A 21,538-nucleotide genomic window follows, 5' to 3' on the forward strand; every position below is an offset into this window, starting at 1 on the left:
GGGTGGGGGGTGGGAAGGAAATCTACTTTATGATCTCGGAAGCCCCAGATTTTGCTTCCATTAGCCATTGGGTTAAAAAAAAAAAAACAACCCACAAACAAAAAAAAACCAACAACAAACCAACTTCCAAAAAAAGGGCATAGTTCTTCTTGTTCTCTGTGGATTTGTGTGCTGAAGATGAGCTCTGTGTGCATTTCTAATATTCCCTGTATGGCTCCCTCACTTAGTCCTTTTTCCTCATTGTGCATTAGCAGCCCAGACAAGCTTGGTCTGTGTTTCAGACTGCAATAGTAAACTCTGTCCAGAAAAAATGCATTTTTTGCAAGCTAAGTTTGATCATCTTTCGTACATGGTAGAAACTATGGCAATTGTTCTCTCAGCAGTGTATGAGGGTATCTGTAGAACAGTTAACATTAGCAGGGGTTAATAGGAGTATAGACCACTTGTCTTTCTGCCTGGGGGAAACTAATCTCAAAAGCATGATAAAGCTGCCTACTTCTGCCTGTGAAAACTTTAAAGAATGTTGTAAGTGCTTGCGTTGTGTTACGCCTGCTGGTGGAGCTAAAATTCTGTATCCGTCGATTTTCTTCTTCCTTTGATGGGAACTAGACACTTCCAAACAGTGAACAGAATGAACAGCTTCATTTGGCTTTAGGTTGGAAACTTAGTTTTGTTTTTTAATAACTTGTGAATATAAAAAAAAAGGCAGTTAAATGGGATATCTTTATTTATAGTCTGTTTAGACTTTTCTGTTTGTGATTGCTCTGAAAAGCCACTCTGGATGTTACTTTAGAGCTACTAAATTAAGCAGAGATAACTAAGATTTTAATGCCAAAATAATGCATAGGTGTTAGTTATAAAACAAAGGCTGTTTTATAGTAGTGGATGTCACACAAAAGCAATGTCTGTAAAGGATTGATCACAAATGTTATTTCATAAGAAACTTGGCCGTTTTTGAGACTGAACAAAAAATTGTGGTGTTGTAGTCATTTGGCTCACTGCACTTAATAGTTAAATATCACCTACCTGTTAACTGCTCTGCAGTCTTTACTTACTATTTTCAAGAGGGTTTGTACTTACCAAGTACCAAGCAAAAAATGATGAAAACCTTTTCTTACATGTACTCAGAAATTAAAAAGAGGAAAACAAGATGTGTACGGAAAAGGTGGTTGTTGGGACTGCCTTTGTATACTTACAGTTGGATAAATATATTTACTTAGATTTTAAAATTAATTTGGAATTGTTTTTTTAAAGACTTTCCTCAGCATGTGTTTCAACTGTTATTTTATCAGAAATATGTGATTTTTCTTTTTCTCTTTTATCACATATTGTAAATTAGTATGTAACAGAAAAGAAAGCTAGAAGACACTAAAATAAAGCTTGTTAATAGAAACATCTGTTGCCTTAATAGATTGCTAAATTTTTGGTTTGGAACTAAAAAAATATTTTTGATGAAATTTTGATATCTTGATAAGTAGTAGTAATTGTTAGTGTAGTAAGTATTATTAGTAAGAATTAGTAAAAATAACTGTAGTTCTCTGCAAAAAAAAATTATATAATAGAAAATTATGTAATTAAAGCTAGTTAAGAAGAGAATCTAGAATAAGTTGTAAGGTCTGTAAAGAGAATTTTAACATGTGACTTCTTTTAAACAACAGCTGAAGTTTGGGATAAGGAATTTGACCCTGTCATGGTAATACTTCGAACAGTTTACCGTAGAGATGTGCAGTCTGCAATGGACAGATATACAGCATTGTAAGTTGGATCATTTTTAGAAATGTAACATCATATTGTTGCTCATTGCATAAAAAATTTTTTGTTTTCACTGTCTGGTAATGCTAGTCATGTTATTGACGTTTTCAGGCCCCAGATTTGTCCTTGAGTAAATAGTTTATAAATTTACAGGCAGTGTCAGGGTTCTGGTTAGCCTAGTCTGTTACCCTTCCAAAAATGTTTAAAAATACATCTGAAGTGCCACAGACAAAGTAGTGGATGTCATCACAGATAAAATACTTAACCAAAAGTTAATGTTTAAAAATCAGTTACAAATTACTTGAAGAAAGCAGCCTTATCTGGTTTTATTTATTTTACATTTAGGTACATGAAGCACAGTATTAGAGTGTTGTGTGTTTTGAAATTATATTGAAGACAGTGTGGATTTTTTTCTATGTATTCACCTATGACAGAAACCATGGGTGAATTAAATTCTGATTTAAATACAGGAAAAACCACTCGTGGCACCCTTTTAAGTTCTAAGAAGCAAGGTGATTTGGTCTTAATTCTGTCCCTTAACATTCCATCCCTTACAGCTTCTTACCCTTACAGATTCTTATTTCAGCTAACGTGATTTGGTTCTCTTTTATTTCACACCCTGGGAGTAAAAATCTAGTTTAAAAAACCCTTATAATATACTTAGTGAAATAATCCTCTGTCCCTGTGCTCATTCCATTAAGTCAAAGGGTCATCGTAAATGTATACTGTAAGTGGGTTTGAGCAAGGTAGTTTTCTGTTAAATAATTGCATTGTCTACTGCATTGGATTCCAGCTTGTTATTAGAAATGTGGGTCCATGTCAAACTTAACACTTAACTTTTAAGTTCATAGATATGATAGTGCTGGTACTGTCAACTATAGCTAATTATGTCTAACATTTCCTAGTGTTGCATGTAATTCATTCCTACAGATGTGAGATTTCTATGTTGGATGACTAACGTGGGTTTGGGTGAAGTGAAGAGTTTTCTATCTCTTCTATGTGCCTTTTGGAATGAAAATGGAATTCTTAAATTCATAGCTTAAATTCATAGCAGTAATTAAAAATGCATTTAACATTATAAATAAAGTTTATTTAAATCAGTGGTAATCCACAGAAAAATAAGACTGTATTCAGTTTGTGTATACATTGCAATTCTTGGAATGATGCTTAAATAAATTAAATGGCTTAGAAATGCTCATCAATTCTAAAGTTGGTCTAAACAAAAAGAATGCAGGATAGTTATCTATAACAGTGGTAGTTGTCTATATTATTGCAGTGTTTAGCATAAGTCTCATTTGTTTCAACAGTTTAAAGCAAAGTGGTAAATTCCCTGGGAACCCGTGGCCTCCTTACAAGAAAAGAACACCACTACATCCAAGTTATAAAGGTCTTGTAAAGCTTTTACACTGTAAAACCCTGCACATTGTGCTGTTCACGCTTCTTTACAAGGTACAGTCGTAATTCTCATTAAGTCCAGTATTTTACTTCTACTTTTTCAGAACAGGAGTTACTAGAATTGTGATTTTTTTTTTTTTAATGGATTATTTACAGTAGTCAGGTTCAAATTTATGTAAGGTTTTTAATTTTATTTTATAAGTCTAGTATGATGATGTTTTCCTACCATTTTCATTATTTCATGTATGATTATTTCATATATACGTACAATAAGTCAGGTACCCAAGTGGATGAGCCATCCTACTCTACTTTGAGGAACACTATTTCAACCGTCAGAGTTGCCATTTGAATTGTTATTCCATGATGGTTTTGGGGAGCATGGTGGGGTGAGTGATGTTCCTTTTGGCTCCCACTGCAGAGTTTTTAGGCATCGGCAGCCTTTTCAAATATGTGTAACTTAGATGGAAAATAATCTCATAGCTGCAGTCAGTTCTAACATCACTTCCGAGATACATTCTGGCTTTTGATAATGTTATAGCACTTGTTTCTCAGGGCTAATTGATGCCTTCAAATTGTATTTGGTTTTGTCTTTGATAGTTGGCTGCTCTCTTTAAGAGAAGTGCATCCTTTTTGAAGAGGACATTAATCAGAAAATGGGACTTTGAATCTGTCTGTATTGGAAAGTGCTTTCAAAGCAGTGTGCTGCAGAGGCAGATGAGGGACTATAAAAAGTGGTTTGGTTGAGGCACAGTAGTGCTTTTCCTGGGCAGACTTTCTTTTTGTGGTCTTTTAAGTGCTCCCAGCTCCCCTAAAGCTCTTGTTTTGTTTCACTGTAATATTCACTGTTGAATAGAAACTATCTGTTGTTAAGTGGAGTAATAACTGTGTGGTATTCACAAAGAGCCATGCTTATTCCCACAGAGTTGTTTCAGCTGATTTCTTTCTCTAATGAAGTATCGCATAAGTTGTCAGTGTATCATTAAGATGAATAAAGACTTAAGATTTTACCTGAATTCATTCAATAGATGTCACCTTTATGACAGAAAAGGACTTTTTCTCAAAAGCTTCACATTGCTTACAAATTAATGACTTCAGTAAACTATAGGTTTTGCTACACAATTAGTGCAATTTCAGAAATCTACTTTAAAGATATAAAATATAAAAATTTGACTGTTTTACTACTAATTCTTCCTTACCCATAATAGAATGAGACATGTTACAGTGAAGACTGAATTTCATGTGCAGACACTATAGCTTTTGGAAGCTCAGTAGTACAACATCTAATGGTTGGTCAAGATTTTCCATTGTCAGACATCTAATTCCTTATCTTGCTGAAATTTAACCAATGGCTGACATTTTTCATGCTGAATGCCTGTTCTGGGATGAATTTCCAAGAATGAGGCAAGGACATCCCCTTTTCCCATGTTTTAAACATTCTTTTATCAAGATTCTGGATCTGAATATAGCCAAACTGTAAGCATTGCACAGTTACATTGTGTGCATGTTCAGTGGCTGTTTATTTTGTTCTGTTAACTGCTGAAGTCCCAAGAAAGTCAGCCCCAGACTGGGCATGCCCCACACCAGAGCTAGTTAGAACTTTGCAAGGAGTGGCAGTACCTTGTTTCCCAGGGATTTCCATAATTTTGGCCAGAGAAGCTGCTGTGTGCAGTATATTTAACCCTGCTTAGCCCCAGCTCGCTGCAGGGGCTGGGCTGCCTGATTACTGCAGGGTGAAGTCGTGGTAGTATGCAGTAGAGACTGGAGAAGGAGCATACCTGGAGAAAGTATTAGACAGGAGACTTAGAGGAAGGCTGCTGGAGAAAAGGAGAGTTTGGGATTATGTAGAAGATGAAATAATGTTTTGGCATGGGACAAAAATGGAGAATGCAGGGAGGGAATGCATCACGTTTTACTGTCTTGCTTGGGGCGGGAGGGGGGTTGGCCATTTTTTTCTCCTATTCTGTTAAGAAGCTTCAAGGACTTAAATTTTGAGAATCTTAAAATTTCTGGGATGCTGTTTTAGCTGGAATGCCAAATACTTTTCTACCAGATCTATGGATGGTGGAAATTATGTAGTGATTGATTCCAAGGATTGCCTTAAGTGATGTTTGGCCTACTTGTGAAATGCTGCCAGTTTATGACAACCTTTATATCTCTTGACTTTTGGGAAACTGGCTATAGAAGAAGAGTAAACTACATTTGATGATTTGACTTTTCGGAATTGTTAGTCAATATCAAAATTACTTTTGATTCTGACTGGTACGACTGCACATGGTTTTCATATTAACGTAATATTGAGTGCCTTTTTTAATTAATCTCTGTAGTCTCAGATTTGATTGGGTTTGATTAAAGCAGCTGCTCAAACGTAATTTAGAAAAGCTATTGTAAAACAGTATTTGTTTTAAGAACTTTATCTCTGACGTTTCTAATGGGTGTATCTACTTACGGAATTTGACCCCTTCAAAACTAAATTGTATTTAAAACTTTACTAGGCTACACTCTAAAAATATTAATTTCTGTAATAGCCTGTCTACATTGAAATTTTAAACATCTTTTCTCATCTACTTTTTTGGTAGCTTGCAGATTCTTGCCATTTTCTTCCCTTTAAATCAGAATATTCTCAACAGGGAAGTTGTCCTGGGTTTTAATTTCAGTAGCACTGGTTCTTCCTCTCAGTGCATTGAAAGCTGTGTTAGAAGAAAGGTATGGGCATTTATTAGTTTAAAGATAAGGTTATTTATTATTTGTAATTTAAAAAGGTTATGTGAAGATGGTTGTGAACTAAATTCATGTTAACCCTTCTGGCACTCCCACTTATCCAGGCATCTCTTATTAGGACTAGGACCTCATGAGGCCTTATGGTGACTGATAACGTGAAAAAGGGAGGGAAGGCTAGGTGCAGCTCTTTGCTTGTAGCTGACAGTAGTGGTATCTGTGCAGCTTTACCTGGCGCTTCGGTGTTAAAGTAAATCATAGCTTGAACTAGTAACAATTTTAAAGTACCTGTTTGCTTGACTGGAAGGAGATGTAAAATGAAATTTTGCTTTTGTGGTGATGCTCAAAGGTTAGTGCATTATCCAGAACACTCTTATGTACATTTAGATATACTGAAATTTTAATAGGCTGAGTGGAATAATGGTTTCCTGTCTCTTAAATACAACACTCCTGTTGATACATGACATGCAAAATTACATGTCTTATTTTGTAGTAGTGTTCCATTACTGTTACTGGAGAACTATATTAATGTTATTACTCTTACTATTCTTGGCCTACTTGGAACTTTTTTTATAATCCTATAGCATAATCACTAATCAGGTATTTTGTTGGAGCATTTGGTCATAACAATAGTGAAGTTTAAAATATCTTTTTGATGTTTCAGAGTAGATACTGCAGGAGCTTGAATAGGCAGTTTACTGCTCTTGAAAATAAATTTTCCTAACTGTATTTTTTTGCATATGTTAGGACTTTGGAAGTGTTACTGTGCAACAAAAAGAAAACTATTTTAAATGCTAAAATTGGTGCTCAATGTCTACCAAAATATTAGCAAACGTTGTTATAGTGTTCTACCTGTCTAGTCTTTTTAACTGATACTCATATCTCATGATACAGCTCTTGAAGCACAGTGATTAATTAAGAAGAAAAACCCCCCAAACTAGGCAAAAATCACTTATGTGTCTCAAGACCTTCTACCTTTCCTAGTGTGGCTGACCTGGAAGGTGATGCTCGGAGATAAAATTTGTAGGTAGTATCTTGAGCTTCTTCATATGAGACTCCTGGCTACTTTCTTTACCTTCCAGTTTAGGTTAGAGATGTTCATCAGGTTTTTGACAGGTTTGGGTTTTTTGTAATAGGAATGATGACAGTATTAAAGATAAAACTTTCTAAGATGTGAATGTCTGTTCTTCTGCCTAGATATTAATGGATCATCAGAATTTATCAGAACATGTGCTTTGCATGGTTTTGTATTTGATTGAGCTGGGGTTGGAAAATTCTCCAGAACAAGAGTCAGATGAAGAGGTAAGAATAAATACCATAAAATGTAAAAGTATTGTATAATGATTCAGTATTCTTTAAAAATAGATGTTTATTAAAATTATAATTTTACCATAAGAATTAGAATAAAACATCTTTATTTACATAAGCAGGGATCAACTGAGCAAACAAAAACAGGAAAATTGCATGGTGTTGTGAAAAGGAGTATGGTATCTTGTTATGTTTTTCAACAGTTTCTGTATATATAACCTGACAACACAGATTGGTTAGATCTTTACTACTGTGTAAATTAATACTTGAAATTGGGTGCAAAAAAAATTAAAATTATTGAATCTAAAACTCACTTAAATTTCTAGATTTTCAACTGAAACCTTTATCACTGAACACTTTATTGCTAAAGCTCTGTATCTTCTAAAATATGTGGATTAGCCAAAATTTTAACTGTGCTTTTGATGAGAATTTGATTATAAAGGGCCACTATTTTTGTGATTCCAGATTCCCTTGTGGTATATAACATTCATAACATTGCTTATATGATTAACGATCTGCTACTTTTTTTTTTTTCCCCCAGAGATTGACTTCTGTGTAGTTCAGATTTTTTGTATAAATCTAAGATTGTACAGCTTTGGATTACTCTGAGTGGTTCCTTTTACTTCTGCTAGATAGCACTGATGGCACATATTTGATTATATTCAAATCAAATGTGTAGATTTATGTATTTATCAGACCTGTAGTCCTCATGGTAGGCATCAGTCATACCATAATTTTTAAGAGGTATATCAGCTTTACTGAGGTATATACTGTTCAACATATTGTTCCTGTCTCAAGGAGAGATGATGGCCTCCGTAATACAGTTATAAAAGCAACATGAATTACTGTAACACATAAGAGAAAGTATAATTTTTTTTATTATTTTAGGAATCTGCAGGTGGGCAAGAGCGTTGCCATGATAGTTGGTTTCCAGGTAGTAACTTGGTTTCTAACATGCGTCACTTCATTAACTATGTGCGAGTAAGAGTACCAGAAACTGCTCCAGAGGTGAAGAGGGAACCACCTGCAAGTACGAGTTCTGACGGTTTAGCTTCATCACAAGTAAGCATATACCAATACCGGTCCTTTTCCTAGATTAATTTAAGTTATTGCCTATTTTGACTTTTTTTGTTAGGATTTTTTTTTTACTGTGTTTATTAATTTCTTAGGATTTTTTTGTCGTCCGATAATCTTTCCTAAGTGTACTGATAACAGAAATAGAATTTATTTCAACTGATACCTCCTTCCAAATGATGTATTTAATGACTTTTTTTTGTCCTCAATCTACCAGAGTTCAAGGCGGAAGAGCCTCCAGAGAGAGGTAGATCTGTGTGCAGTTTGTTCTCCTAAGCAATTAACTAGCAACATGGCTTTAATTGTGCTCACCTTAACATTCAGTGAAATCTTCTAATTTTCCTGAGTTTCCTTTGAATTCATATTGCAAGGACTCATGCTTTTTTATATTCTTGATTGTAATCTTAGGTAGTAGACTTTTAAGCAAAGAAACGCCCTTACATTTTTAATACATATTTTGAAATAAAAGCTTTCTATTGAACATAAAATGTCATTGATACCTTACTGCTTGAGCTTTGTGTTTAGGCCTGTTTTGTCTTGCCAAGGTATTACTAACATTTAATAATGTAGAGTAGTCTTAGCTTTCCTGAATCTAGGTAACTTTAACCTCACATTGAAAGTGTATTTGAAATGATTAATGGCAAGTTTATTTGGGGTTTTTTTGTGAAAACAAAACGAATATGTAAATGGTGGGATCCTGAAAGATTTATAGCCAGTAGATAATATAATCTCTATGTCAGGATTGCTTTTGTATCTTTTGTATATAGCACTTCAGATTACTGTATGCCAGATATAGTGAAATACAATGGATATTTCTTTTGCATGTTAATGTTAGGAAAAATAGATCAAAATTTAAAGTAGGTAGGTGAGATGAAATAGATTAAAACATAAAGAAGGTAGGTGAGATGAGTGTCAGAATCCCATTTTTATATTGTATTTCTGAAGCATTTGGTATCTCTTGGTTGCCCGGCCTCCTGAGAAGGAGAGGGTGAGATGTTAAAGCATTCTGAATTTCATGTTCAAAATGTTCAGGAAATGTCCCTGAGCTGTGGATTCAATATATGCAAGTTGCTTCCATGTATCCTTAATTTGGGACTGAAAGCAAGGGTAGCAGAGAATAGAAACATCTCAATGGACTCTGTCATTAATGTAACTGCACTCATACGCTCATGTGCCCTGAGTAGCAAGCTCTGCTTGCAAATATGGGTATGTGGCTTCTGGATCTCGGCTAATAAATCCACACAAAATGGACAACGCCCATGGGGATGTGTGGGCTCACCTGTGTTCACCTGTGTGGGATTATGAGTTACATCGTGCAGCAGTGCTCAGTAGACTTTTAACAAAGACATTTAAATGACATAAAGATACTGAAATTATGCATATTCCAGAAACAGTAAGGAAATACTACTTGGAGAGCAGAATTCTAAGTTTGACTAGAGGAAAGCCAGTTGTTAGTTGTTTTGGTATGGATGATATTTTCATTTTTTACTTGGCTTTCTATGCAGCTGTGTATAACAGATTTGTTTAAAAATATGACATGCAGGGTTAGTATTTTGCTATACCAAATTTCAATACATTTTGGAAGGGGGGAGGAAACTTAAAATGTTTTGTGCTTTTCCTCCTACTTTAAAATATTTTCTATAGTTTTATAAATGTATGTTGTTTATACTTGTATTTTTGAAAATTAAATGTTGTATTTTTTTCCCAAGAACTCGGGGACAGCTCAAGTGTTCAGTTTGGTCGCAGAACGTAGAAAGAAATTTCAGGAGATCATCAATCGGAATACCAGTGAGGCAAATCAGGTCGTTCGGCCCAAAACATCAATGAAATGGTCAGCACCTGGTGCAACTCCACAGCTAACCACAGCCATTCTAGAAGTCAAGGAAAGCATACTGTCCTTGCTGATTAAATTGCATCACAAACTCTCAGGAAAACAAAACTCTTACTATCCTCCGTGGTTGGATGATGTGGATGTTTTAATCCACCCAGAAATTCCGAGATACTCTCACGGTGATGGAATGACAGCAGTAGAAAGAATTTTATTGAAAGCTGCTGTACAGAGCAGATTGAATAAACGCATAATTGAAGAGATATGCCGAAAGGTGACACCTCCTGTACCACCAAAAAAGATTAGTTCTGCAGAGAAGAAAACTTTGGATAAAGAAGAAAGGTAACATTAAGAACAAAGTAAAGGGGCGGTAGAAGGGCAGCATGTGTTGTGCATCTATTGATTGATCTGTCTCTAGGACTTTGCATGAATTAGTTACTAAAAGAATGTCTTAATTCTACAGTTCTCCTCTTTTATCTATTTTGTATATACATGATTTACTTGCATACTGAGGAAGAACCTGCACCTTGCTGATTTAGATGTTTAAGTTAGAAAACTTTCATAATGATTTTGTGTGATATACGCGCTCACCCTTCATGTTGCCATGTATGCCACTCATATATACAAAGGTGCAGAGTCAAGATTGTGTTAACTTTTGAGGCTTAACTGTGCAACCTCAAGATGAGGTAGAAATTTTTTTTATTTGTATTGTCTGTTCATTAACTTGAACACATCACACCATGATTATTTTTGTTTGTTTGTTTACTATATGTGGGTCTGGTAATGCTGCCTTTTTTGCTTGTTCAACACATTCAATTTTAAAATTCTGTTTTTAACTTTTCTTATAGTTTCTAATTTTTTAAAAAATCTTATTCAGATTTTCTTATAATGTGGCCTGAAAACCTGCATGCCAGATATCTGTCTTGGGCTGAATTTTTTGGGGGAAAAAGCTCAGACAGTTTTGAGATTGAGGTTGGGGCATAATGACTCCTGAGAGCACCCAGAACACCAGCACTAGTGAAACTGAATGCGGAGAGCCTGCTTCTCTTCTGCTTTCAGCAGCTGCTGTGCTGGCATGTGAGTCGTATGGAAAAGGAATCATCCAGTTAAAATGCCTAGAGGACAGCAACTAGAGCTGAGAAGTAGAGGTGAAAACTAGGATTGGCAGAGGCAAAGAGTTGAAGACTGGGACTGGAAGGAGAAACCTCTCTGGTCAATTTAATAGTGAGCAAAGGGAAGATGCCAGGCCAAGTGAATAGTTGATGTGGGAAGACTCAAGCTGGCAAGTTGGGGATGTTAGGGAAGAGCTGGGCTGTCAGGACAGAAATGCTCAGAGAAGAGGAGCAAATGAAAGAACCAATTTTTAGTGAAAATCTCAGTGTGGGAGAATGGGGTCTTGAGAGCTGGTAGGAGAAGGAGAATGTGGAATAGGAATGCAAATGCCTGGAGGGCATGAGTAAGACAGAGATTGGCATTTGGGGGATGTAATAGAGCCAGCTAGAAAGACGAATTGGCTCGAGTGGGGCAGTGGGATGAGATTGGTAACTGGTTAGTGCAAAAGACTGAGACATGGCATTTGAGGTGAGGGGATGGTGGATAGGGTTAGAAGGTTGGGGCGTAGAGAGTGGGGTGGTCAGGTCAGAGAACTTACCACATTCACTGAAGGAGAGACAGGGCACGGGCTGGAATGGACAAGAATAGTCTTGAGTGCTTGTCTGTGCAGTACTTTGCTGTATTAATGGTTTATGTAACCAGACTATATGATTATGGTTCTAGAAATCTGGGTAGAGACGTGCAGCTGACTAAATTGGTTTCTGGATTACCTTTATTTATCCTGCTATTTTTATTTGTTTGAAAATAAATTTTTCGCTAAATTCTCTCTGATATGTCCAAGACCTATACTTGAAAATTAAGCATAAAAAATTAAAAATATATTTAATATTTCTTTATAAGTTACATACTTTACAAAGTAAAATTATTTTTTTCTTATAAGTGGTCAGTTAATGGTTTAATTTTCAACATCCATTCTAATAGTTCAGCAAATGAGAGAAACAGTCAAGGGTTAGCATGTAAAATTGTCTTTCAGAAAATGCCAGACTGAATGGCTGCTTTAGGTAAGACACAGCTACATCTTGGACGCCTACTTGTTATTGTGGTACTCAGTAGTGTTAGATTTATGTACAGGAGAAGCATGGGAATCAGTAAATCAAGTAACTTTTCATATAGGAAAGGTTGAGGTCATTCCTTTCCCCCTGTAAAGGATGTGATAGTTTCAGGGATCTGTTTTGGGCACTTTACATTTTCAGTTAAGTTCTGGGGCTAACATAGTGATGAAGAGAAATGTTTCTAGTTCGTTGTTGTTCTGGGTGACTGTTTTCTTCTCCTCAAATCCATAATGGCATTGGGGACCCATGAAGTTTATTAATGGACAGTGTGATAACTGAAATGACTAATCTCATAGAGTGACAGGGCTCATATAGTCAGGCTGCAGTTTACTTTCTTTTTTGATTTTGTTTTGTTTTTCTTTTTCCCCCAACTCCAGTTTTATATTAGTGAAGATCAAGCAGCCTGTGAGTGTTCAGTGATCACCCTTTTTGGTTACTTCAACATATAACAACAAACTTGGCACCACTCAGGCAATGGGTTGTTGCCATAGAAACTAAAATACAGAGCTAGAAGAGAGCTTGAGCTGCTTGCAGTATTTTTTCAATTGCAGTGTCATACTCCCATGGGCCATCATGGAAAATTACTGAGCTGTACTGAATCTGTCAGAGTTTGTTTATGTCATCTTATTAAAGACCTCTATTTACAGTCCCCCTGCTTTTAGTCAAGGCGTATATTGAGAAATTCCCAGGGAGAAATAAATAAAAACAGGTTTAATGAATGCCCTGGTATGATCCTCATAATAATGAATCTTAGGATTGTTGTAAATAGAAGCTATTTTGGGAAATGGTCGCTGTACAGTGTGACAGATAAATGGGCAGAGATATTTGGGTTTTTAAGGTGCCTTTAATAAAGCAAGTTAGAAGCTTTGACTTATAAACAGGCCACCTTGGGATAACAGGTTACAGTATATTAGCTGCTTTGGGCCTGTGCATGCCTGTTCCTGTGCCAGGACAGTGACAATCAGACAGTGCTGGAGACGAAAGAGCAACCCATCAGCATATCAGATGCCAAGTGATGTTTTTAAATCCCTTGTTAGTTATCTGAGTCATCTCTGAGCAGGGGAGAAAAATTCATTGTCAATGCTGATGCACGGAGTTTGTAGCTCTAATAGCGCTTCCCTAGCTGCACTGAGGGGGTGCTGCGTATGGCCCTTGTGCATGGGGCACGTAGGTCTTTGCATGTGTCATGGGATGGGCAGCTGTGGTGTGAGTTTAGTTTGGTTTTCCCACTTGAACTCTCCCATTTCCTCTATTTGTAAACTCTTGTCAAAGTCAAGATCCTTTCTTGGTATGTCAGGAAGAAGCAAATCAATGTCTATTTTCTTTCTCTTTTTACATCCGTCAATATTCCTCTACCGGCTGTGCTATGTATATATAGGGAGTTGTAGAATAGCTGGTCATATAGCCTTTTACAGATCACTAATACAGTTTAAGTGGAACGATAGACAAGAATGAGTCGCTAGTGTCTTCCATTTGTACATCCAGAGCTGTGTTAAACAATGAGGAAAAAGTTAGTGAAGTCAGCCTGGTTCCAGGGAAATCAGGGCCTTCAGTCTGGAAGCAATCTCAAATTTCTTTAAGTCCAGGTATAAAAGCTGTTGGTGACCATTATCTAGGGAGGAGGTGGGGGAGAACGAACCCGTATGAGGAGCCTTAGCTGGGAAAGAAATTGTTAATAATTGTTTCCCTTGGCATCAAGCTTGATGTCAAAAGTGAGGTATGCTTTTTAATATTATTATTATTAACAACTTGTAAACATTGGTTTCTCACAAGAGTACTTGTTTTTGTACCACAGTTGACATTTCATTCTGTTATTCTTCCCTTATGTAACAGAAAAATAACTTTGAAGGATAAAGTCTTGGGTTCTTTTTCTTATGATGCCATGTCCTAATCTGCTAAGGGATCCTTTGGTTTTCTGAAGGGTTTTTTAGGACATGATTTTATTCCTTTCTTTCAGACTCAAAAGAAAATAACTCTTATTTTGTAAAAAACCCTCTACTTTTAAAGCAAGAGATTCCTTTTTTAGGCTTGAAAATTAATCCTTTATTTAGAGAAAACTTGAATTTGGAATTATATTGTTGAAGGTGGTGACTGTAATCAGCCTGACACTATAAACTAATTTTTTTCCTCCATTATATGTTTGGGTTTTTTTCCTCTTCCCCCCCTCTTTCACTCAGACGACAGAAGGCTAGAGAAAGGCAACAGAAATTGTTGGCTGAATTTGCCTCAAGGCAGAAAAGCTTCATGGAAACTGCCATGGATGTTGGTAAGTTTTTTGTGTGGTTGATGGCTTGCTTTGCTTTTTTTTTTTACAAATTTTTTTTAAAATTTATTTCCATGTTAGTATTCAGGGTTTTACTCAAACAGTTTAAAAAAAAAAACCAAAACAAACCCCAAACAAAAACCCTTCCCCTTAGATTCCACTACTGTATCCACTTGTTCACTAAATACTTAAGAGGCTTAAAGTTTTCTAGGACAGATAATACCAAATACATAATTGCTAAAGAACAGATTAAGTGTTGTTGAAAATATTTAAAGGAGAACACATTATCTGTAGGACGTAATTTTATTCCTGTTTTTTCTTAACATACAATGGATTAAATGATTAAAAGTGTGTGATGTGTTTTAAAATATTTACCCTTTAATATAAAACATCCCAAAGTTAGTTCGTCTTTTAAAGATTGCATTTTCTTTAATCTGTAATAATAAAATTTAAGATTATTTCCTCACAGAGCCTCAAATTTTGATAAGGTAAAAGTTTTGCTTTTTAAGTTTATGTATAGAATTAAGGACAGCATAATTTTTAGATCATTGCAGTTGCTTTAAGTGATAACATTGTATTCTATTTCAAGTACAGCAGAATCAGCTCTTGTTTTTCTTGAGGATAAGTTCTTTCAGGTTCTGTGTAGAAGCGCATAATCTTGATTAGTTTGCTTGTGTTTAACTGAGGAATGGAAAATATTTTTATCATCTGGATTACTTCACTGAAAATTAGCACTTTTGAAAGATAAGAAAAAGCAGGAATCTTTTTTCTTTTTTTCCCCTCTTTCAATCAAATATCATCTGCTCTGTAGTTTTGATTTGAGTTTAAGCACTGGTTAGAAATATTTTGACAACTGTTTTTGCTGAAAAAGTCTGTTTTTTGAAATTGTTAAATTCACTTCAGTTCATAGGTTGCTAAGGTTCCTGCATACTTATGAAGGTCTTGGATACAGCAATCACTGAAATTTCTTTAGCAAATTAATGACTATATATATGGAGTTATGTTTTGAGACCGTGCGATACAACACAAAGTTCACAGATAAATACGAGTTTAAGTCATGCCTATTAAATGGGTAGCTATTTCTTTTTAATCTATTTGTTGAACTGAGGAAGAAGGGAAGAAGAAACATGCAGTTCTACTTATTAAAATTTAAGTCATCTTACAGTTGTGGCTAATTGAAAGCAGTCACCTATATTTGAATTCTTGATATTGCAACTTTAAAGTTGGTGGTTTTATATATGAAATCACATGTATCTGTATATATTTACCTGTCATAGCTATATTTGCATATATATATAAACCTGTATGCATAAATACTCCCATGCTTGAGTTTTATAAGCTATGTTTAGGTAACTTTTGAAAGCTTTGACTTGTGGATGAAGCATACTAGTTAAATCAATAAAATACACAGCATTTATTTGTGTGGAGGACTGGGAACACTTAGCCTACTTAACGACGTATGTCGAATATTAAAAAAAGAACCCTTAATTTCTGTAACAGGCAGACCTGGACCTTTGTGCATTAAAAAGTTCTTGCATGCAACACAAGTTATTTGTTTCTTAGTATTTAAACAATAAATAACTTCAGCTATCTCAACATAAAATACAGTGTTTGTTGTCAATTATGCCAGGTCATGCACAGCAGTAGATAGAATCAACTTAATGGACTGTCTTTTCATGAAGTTGTTTTGGATGAAGACATTTCTTGGAAAAAAAACAACAGAATTCCAGGCATGCTTTGTTTTTTTCACTAACTTTTTTCAGTGTCTTCTAGGTTGCCATACTGTTGCATGAGTTTGTGATGAAAATTCACTGAATTTGTACTATAGTCTAGTATTAACTAGCTTTTATGTTTTGACTGGCATTAAAATAGCTCACAGAAAGGAAGTACATATTCCATTATAATGTGTAGGATTTATTGTGAAACCTAGATTAATTGTCTGCCAGGAATATTTTCTTCAGTTTGCTCTAATTTTTTTTTAACTGATGTAATTTGTTTAGCTATGAATGCAGTCTCTATATGTTACAGCAAATTACTGAAAAAGTTGCAGAAACTATTGTTACTCTAATTTTAAAACACAAGTGGTGGTAAGAATTCTGAAACTAGGCTTTCTGGAGTGATTTCAGTTTAAAACTAATATAAGTATTTAATAGTCTTACCCTGAATTGTATCATAGCTGTGCTGAAGTAGTATGTTTGAAAACAAAAAAATCCTTTCATACTAAAATCAGTCAGTTACAATGTGTTCCCTTCTCACACATTCAAATTCTGTTACCTGTTACTTTTATTATAGGTTGAAATTCAGCAGTAGGTTTATTTCTGATTTTGGTTGTTACTGTAACAGTAATAACATTGTCAGAATGCAGGGATGGTGAGGCCTCTGCTCCCTGGCTTTGTCACTGATTCAGTTGGTGTCATTTGAGCAAATTATTATCATCATCATCAACTTTTAAAATTCTTCTATCTATGAAATGTGGATGTGATTCAGTGGTAAAATGTGAGAACTGGTGTAATTGGTTTTGGGTATAGCACTTCAAAAGTTTCATAATAGCTCTCTCTTGACAGTGTAAAGACTGAAAATAAATGTGTCTAGAATACAATAGGAATAATGGAGAATAGCCAAAGTTTCAAGATTATTTATTAAAACCCCATAAACTTAATAGTTTCCAAAGTGTTTATTAAAGTGCACAGAGTCACTGTCAGCCCCCTGAGGCATTCCACTTGTTTGATTGTTGGGATACTGCAACGAAACATGGCTTAAAAGGAGGTTACCCAATTACATGTTCATTTTTCGATATGAAATGTGTCTCATTTTACCAGCAAAAATTCTTTATTTGAACTAGAATTCACAAATTCATCTGAGATTCTGAAAGTAAAGGTTGGCATTTTCTTGCATAGAATCACCATAGAAAAAATTCTGATTATTTAGCTCTTTCCATTTGTGCTCCGTGTTACTTTCTATTTATATTCTGTGACATCTGCAGAACTGCATTGCATTCAAGCTTGCCTGGAAGTAATTAAGTGAAATTTAGAAACAGTTATGTTAATGAACTAGGATGGAACAGAATCGACTGTGCTGTCTTTAGCTGTTTGACTGCAGGACAAATGTAAAAAGCAGAAAAATAAACCCAGAAACATCATTCTAAGAGCGGTAAATAGAGCTCTTGAAATATCTGAGGAGAATGTCTAGTGAATCAAAAATGTGGTGTCATGTAGTCACACACAGTGTCAACTCCATAGGCCTTCTAGTCTCCTAGTAATGGCTACTTTTGCGTTTTTGTTTTGAGAGCACTTATCGCAGTGTGAAGCAATGGTTTATCTGCTGTGATGTGGAACTCCATGCAAGAGATATTTGAAACTTCACTGCCTTTCAGGCAGTACTTGATAAGAACAAAAATAAATCCCTCTGCTCCAGGTTAATAGTAGCCTTTAACAAATTACTGTGATATTTGTAATGATCTATCTGTCTGAGTTTTATAAACATGAAATATTATGATCCATTCCAGGCAGGCTGCTGAACTACTTAATCAAATGTATCTTAGTGAAAATTTGTAAATTGGTTCATTTGTGAATTACAAATACTAAGATATCTCACATTCATTTAATAGTTTTGCTGTCTCTGAAGTGCCCGATGTGATTTTTTTTTTTTTGATGTCTCGTGATAAGTATGCAGTATGATATTTGTGTTTCTGATGATGTGAGTCTTGACAGGACATCATTTTGTCCTTCAAGCCAATGTTCTTAGCTGGAGTTAAAAAGAAGCGCAGAGTTTTAACGCAAGGTGACATAGATTTCCTAACGCTCAATCTTCTGAACCCAGATAGAAAAATAAATTAGGTACTGATCTCTTGAGAATATATATGCTGGGTCAGGGCAAAGAATATTAGCATGATAATGGTTGCTTTGATGCCAGGGGGCCACTTTGACACACAGTGTATGCAGCAGTAAGATGTTGACTGCAGTCAACAGAGATCGTAAACTATTTACTGTGTTTACAGACCCCTTTCAGTTCTGGGGTTATGCTGGGTAGGGGAAAGAAGGGGAGTGAATCTTTAACTCTGGAGGGTACAAATGAAATAAAATTCGGGCAGCAATGCATTCTGCGATAAAACAGTGTGCTACATTTTAGCAGACTGATCAGTATTTGCTAGGAAGTAGGAAATACTAGGATTTTGTAACTTTGGGTCTCTTACTCCTATTGATACAAAACCAAACAAAGAGGTAAATAATTAACTTTTTTAAAAACCCATCGGAATGATAGTGTTTGGCACTACCCTAGATTTCTGTCACAGTTTAAATGTTTTCATCCTCCTTCAGTGTTTTTATCTTTGTTTTTAATGAGATTCATATTTATCCAGATTTCTGAAATAATTCACAAGGACAAAGAAAAGTCCCGGAACCCACTGTAAGGGCGTAGGGTGTGTTGCAACATTAGACAAACCGCATGAGAGAAACTTAGTGAATTGATACCAATACCATGTGTCTTATCTTGTATTTCTCATTTACGCCTCCTTCACACACATTGACATCATCAGGACAGGTCTCTGTGAAATCAATTAGATTAAATCTTTGGAGAGTCAGAGTTTAAAATTGTAAGCATCTTGGTTCTATTCCAAAGAAGGCTTGACACAAAATACACTTGCTGTCTCGTATGACCACTGCCTGGCTAGTAAAGCCATGCTTCAGCCTAGCAACTAAAGCCGCCTTGGTCTTCCTTGCTTTCCTGTTGCCACTACCTGCTTTCTGAATCTCCAGTAGAGTGATGAGGTGTCTTGTGTTGGGTGCCAGTGGTTTTCATGCAAAGCAAAACTGCAGGCTCCTACAAAACCTGTTTGAAAGGTAGAGGAGTAATATACCTCGAGATCAGTATCTTATCAAATGGCTGGCAAAGGATTCCTTTGGCACTCAATAAGGCAACATTGTTCTGGGACATAACACACAAGTGCTGTTTTCATGGAAATATCTTCCTAGTGTTGGCAAAAAATGTTGGGAGTTTGTGCACCACTGGAAGCAAAATAAGGAGATTTAGATTATTCTTCACCTTTTAGTTGCAACTGGTGTAGCTTTATTCACGTGACAGTTCTTGGTGGTGATTTGGGTGGGGGTTTTAGCCAGAATAGAAGAAATTTTGTGTTATATTACAATCGACATTTAACTATAAAGGCTTTTAATCAATATAAAAGGACATTTAATAAAATAATAATTTTTATTAGGCTGTCTTTTTATAATTGTATTCTGGCAGCTAGCAAATGTTAGCTCGTGCTTTAAAAATTGGTAAGAACCTATATTTTCTAAATCAAATGAACAAAACAGCATTACAACTCCAGTCATTTTAAATAAATACTTCACAAGTTGCCATGGAAAACACAAAGCAATTCTGTACTTTTGTTTATATGAAATGGTGGGAAAAAGGAAAAAAAAAAAGAAGGTGTGGAGCTACAACTTTCTGGGCATTTTAAGCTGCTACATAACCACTATTGCAGTAAAATGCAGTTTAGTTTTACTTTTCCCCATGTGGAATAGGAAATATATAACTGAAAGTGAAGTAGAATGGAGACATGCCAATTACTTTATATTCACAAGTATCAATGCATTAATTAAATATTTTAGAACAAGTTTTGCAGGAAAGAGTCTGTCTCATTTTTAACAGTATTTTGAGTTTGACAGGACATGTTTGTCCTGTTCCTTGACAGTGTAGATAGATCATATAGCTGGTGAGGCAGGGTCTGTGGCTTCCACAGGAACTCCACAGAGGCAAAACTCAGGAAGGCAAGAAAGAGAATATTGATATCATTGCTATATGTATAGCTTGCTTTCTTTTTTCCAGACTGCCACTGATACATTTTCACTCCAGGAACTTTGCTGCCAAAATGTATCCCCTCAAACAAACCATAGCCCAAGTCTTACCTACCAAAGCAGCTAACAACTAGTTTGAGCCAGTAATCAAGGTTTGTCTTAGTCCATTCAAAAAGAATTGGGAGGTTTTGTTCGGTTGGGATTTTTTTGGTCTGCTTAATTATTTGACATTATAAATTCTTGCCAGTTTTGCTTACCCATGGATTTTGTGTAAGTTGACTTTGTTTTCTTTCACTAGCTCTGGGGGAAATTATTTTATTAGGAAGTCTTCCTTGATGCTAGAAGTTTAGTTCCCTTGAAATTTTATTGTTTGCCAAAGTAGCCTAGCACTAGATCTAAGTAGTTGTGAAGGAAAACACGTATTTGATCATTGAGTTCTAACATTAAATTAGTCTGATTTTTATGTGCCTGTTGCACATAAGCAATAGAAGTATAGATTGCATATACTGAATTGGTTTGAAACACCTTTTCACTGCAAAGATATGTATTTTTTTCCTTAAGGTTTAAAATATGCAATTTATGGTGAATGAAGGGTATTTTGTAAATTAAATTACTGATTTTGAGGACTTCCATTGAGTTGTTCAAAATCTGATTGACACACTGTATTCCCTTACTAAACTTCTTAAAAATATTGAATGGATGCATATTTTATGTTGTATTGCTGGAACTCTAGTTGTCATGTTGTGCTTCTGATACACAGCTGTACATGAGTGTGCGTTACACAAATATGAGGTGATGTTAAATATAAAAACCAGCTTTAGTGTTTACTTCTCCCTTCTGTGCTGCAGTTGCTTCTAGGTTTTCTGGATGCTTGGACTTAAAAAACCTTTGCAGCTGATGCATTCTGCTTTTTCTTTCATTGTACATCTGACTGCCACTAGATGGTGATAGATGTGTGTACAATATTAACTGTATGTCAGTAAAGATCGGAGTTCATTTTCATATGACCCTCAATGACTGACTGGGAAATCGATAGTTACTAAAACAGTGTATTTTTGATTCTGCCCTGTGAGTGAGAGCGTTGCATGGAGCTTTACATAGCAAAGAAAGATGCTGCCTGGTATCCAACACACCTCTCCTTATAGCAGCAGACCCCCTGTGCTGAACTTGTAGTGGACTTTCAGAAGAGAGCAGCTGTCCTAAAATCAGTTCAGCTCTATCCAGCACCTTGGCCTACTTAATC

At 35.6% G+C, this 21,538-nt stretch overlaps 1 protein-coding gene across 1 annotated transcript in view; it reads left to right on the forward strand.

Moving 5' to 3' along the window:
* UBR3 (ubiquitin protein ligase E3 component n-recognin 3) overlaps positions 1-21,538 on the forward strand; it is a 117,113-nt gene that overhangs the window by 44,042 nt on the left and 51,533 nt on the right. Inside the window, exons 19-25 of the mRNA XM_075710034.1 lie at positions 1,659-1,755; positions 3,060-3,201; positions 7,060-7,164; positions 8,059-8,232; positions 8,462-8,491; positions 9,954-10,414; positions 14,415-14,503. Of these exons, the coding sequence (XP_075566149.1) occupies positions 1,659-1,755; positions 3,060-3,201; positions 7,060-7,164; positions 8,059-8,232; positions 8,462-8,491; positions 9,954-10,414; positions 14,415-14,503 (1,098 nt within the window). The remainder of the gene's footprint in view (positions 1-1,658; positions 1,756-3,059; positions 3,202-7,059; positions 7,165-8,058; positions 8,233-8,461; positions 8,492-9,953; positions 10,415-14,414; positions 14,504-21,538) is intronic.

This window comes from Pelecanus crispus, chromosome 5 (genome assembly GCF_030463565.1).
Source record: "Pelecanus crispus isolate bPelCri1 chromosome 5, bPelCri1.pri, whole genome shotgun sequence".
In the NCBI taxonomy this organism is placed as follows: Eukaryota; Metazoa; Chordata; class Aves; order Pelecaniformes; family Pelecanidae; genus Pelecanus; species Pelecanus crispus.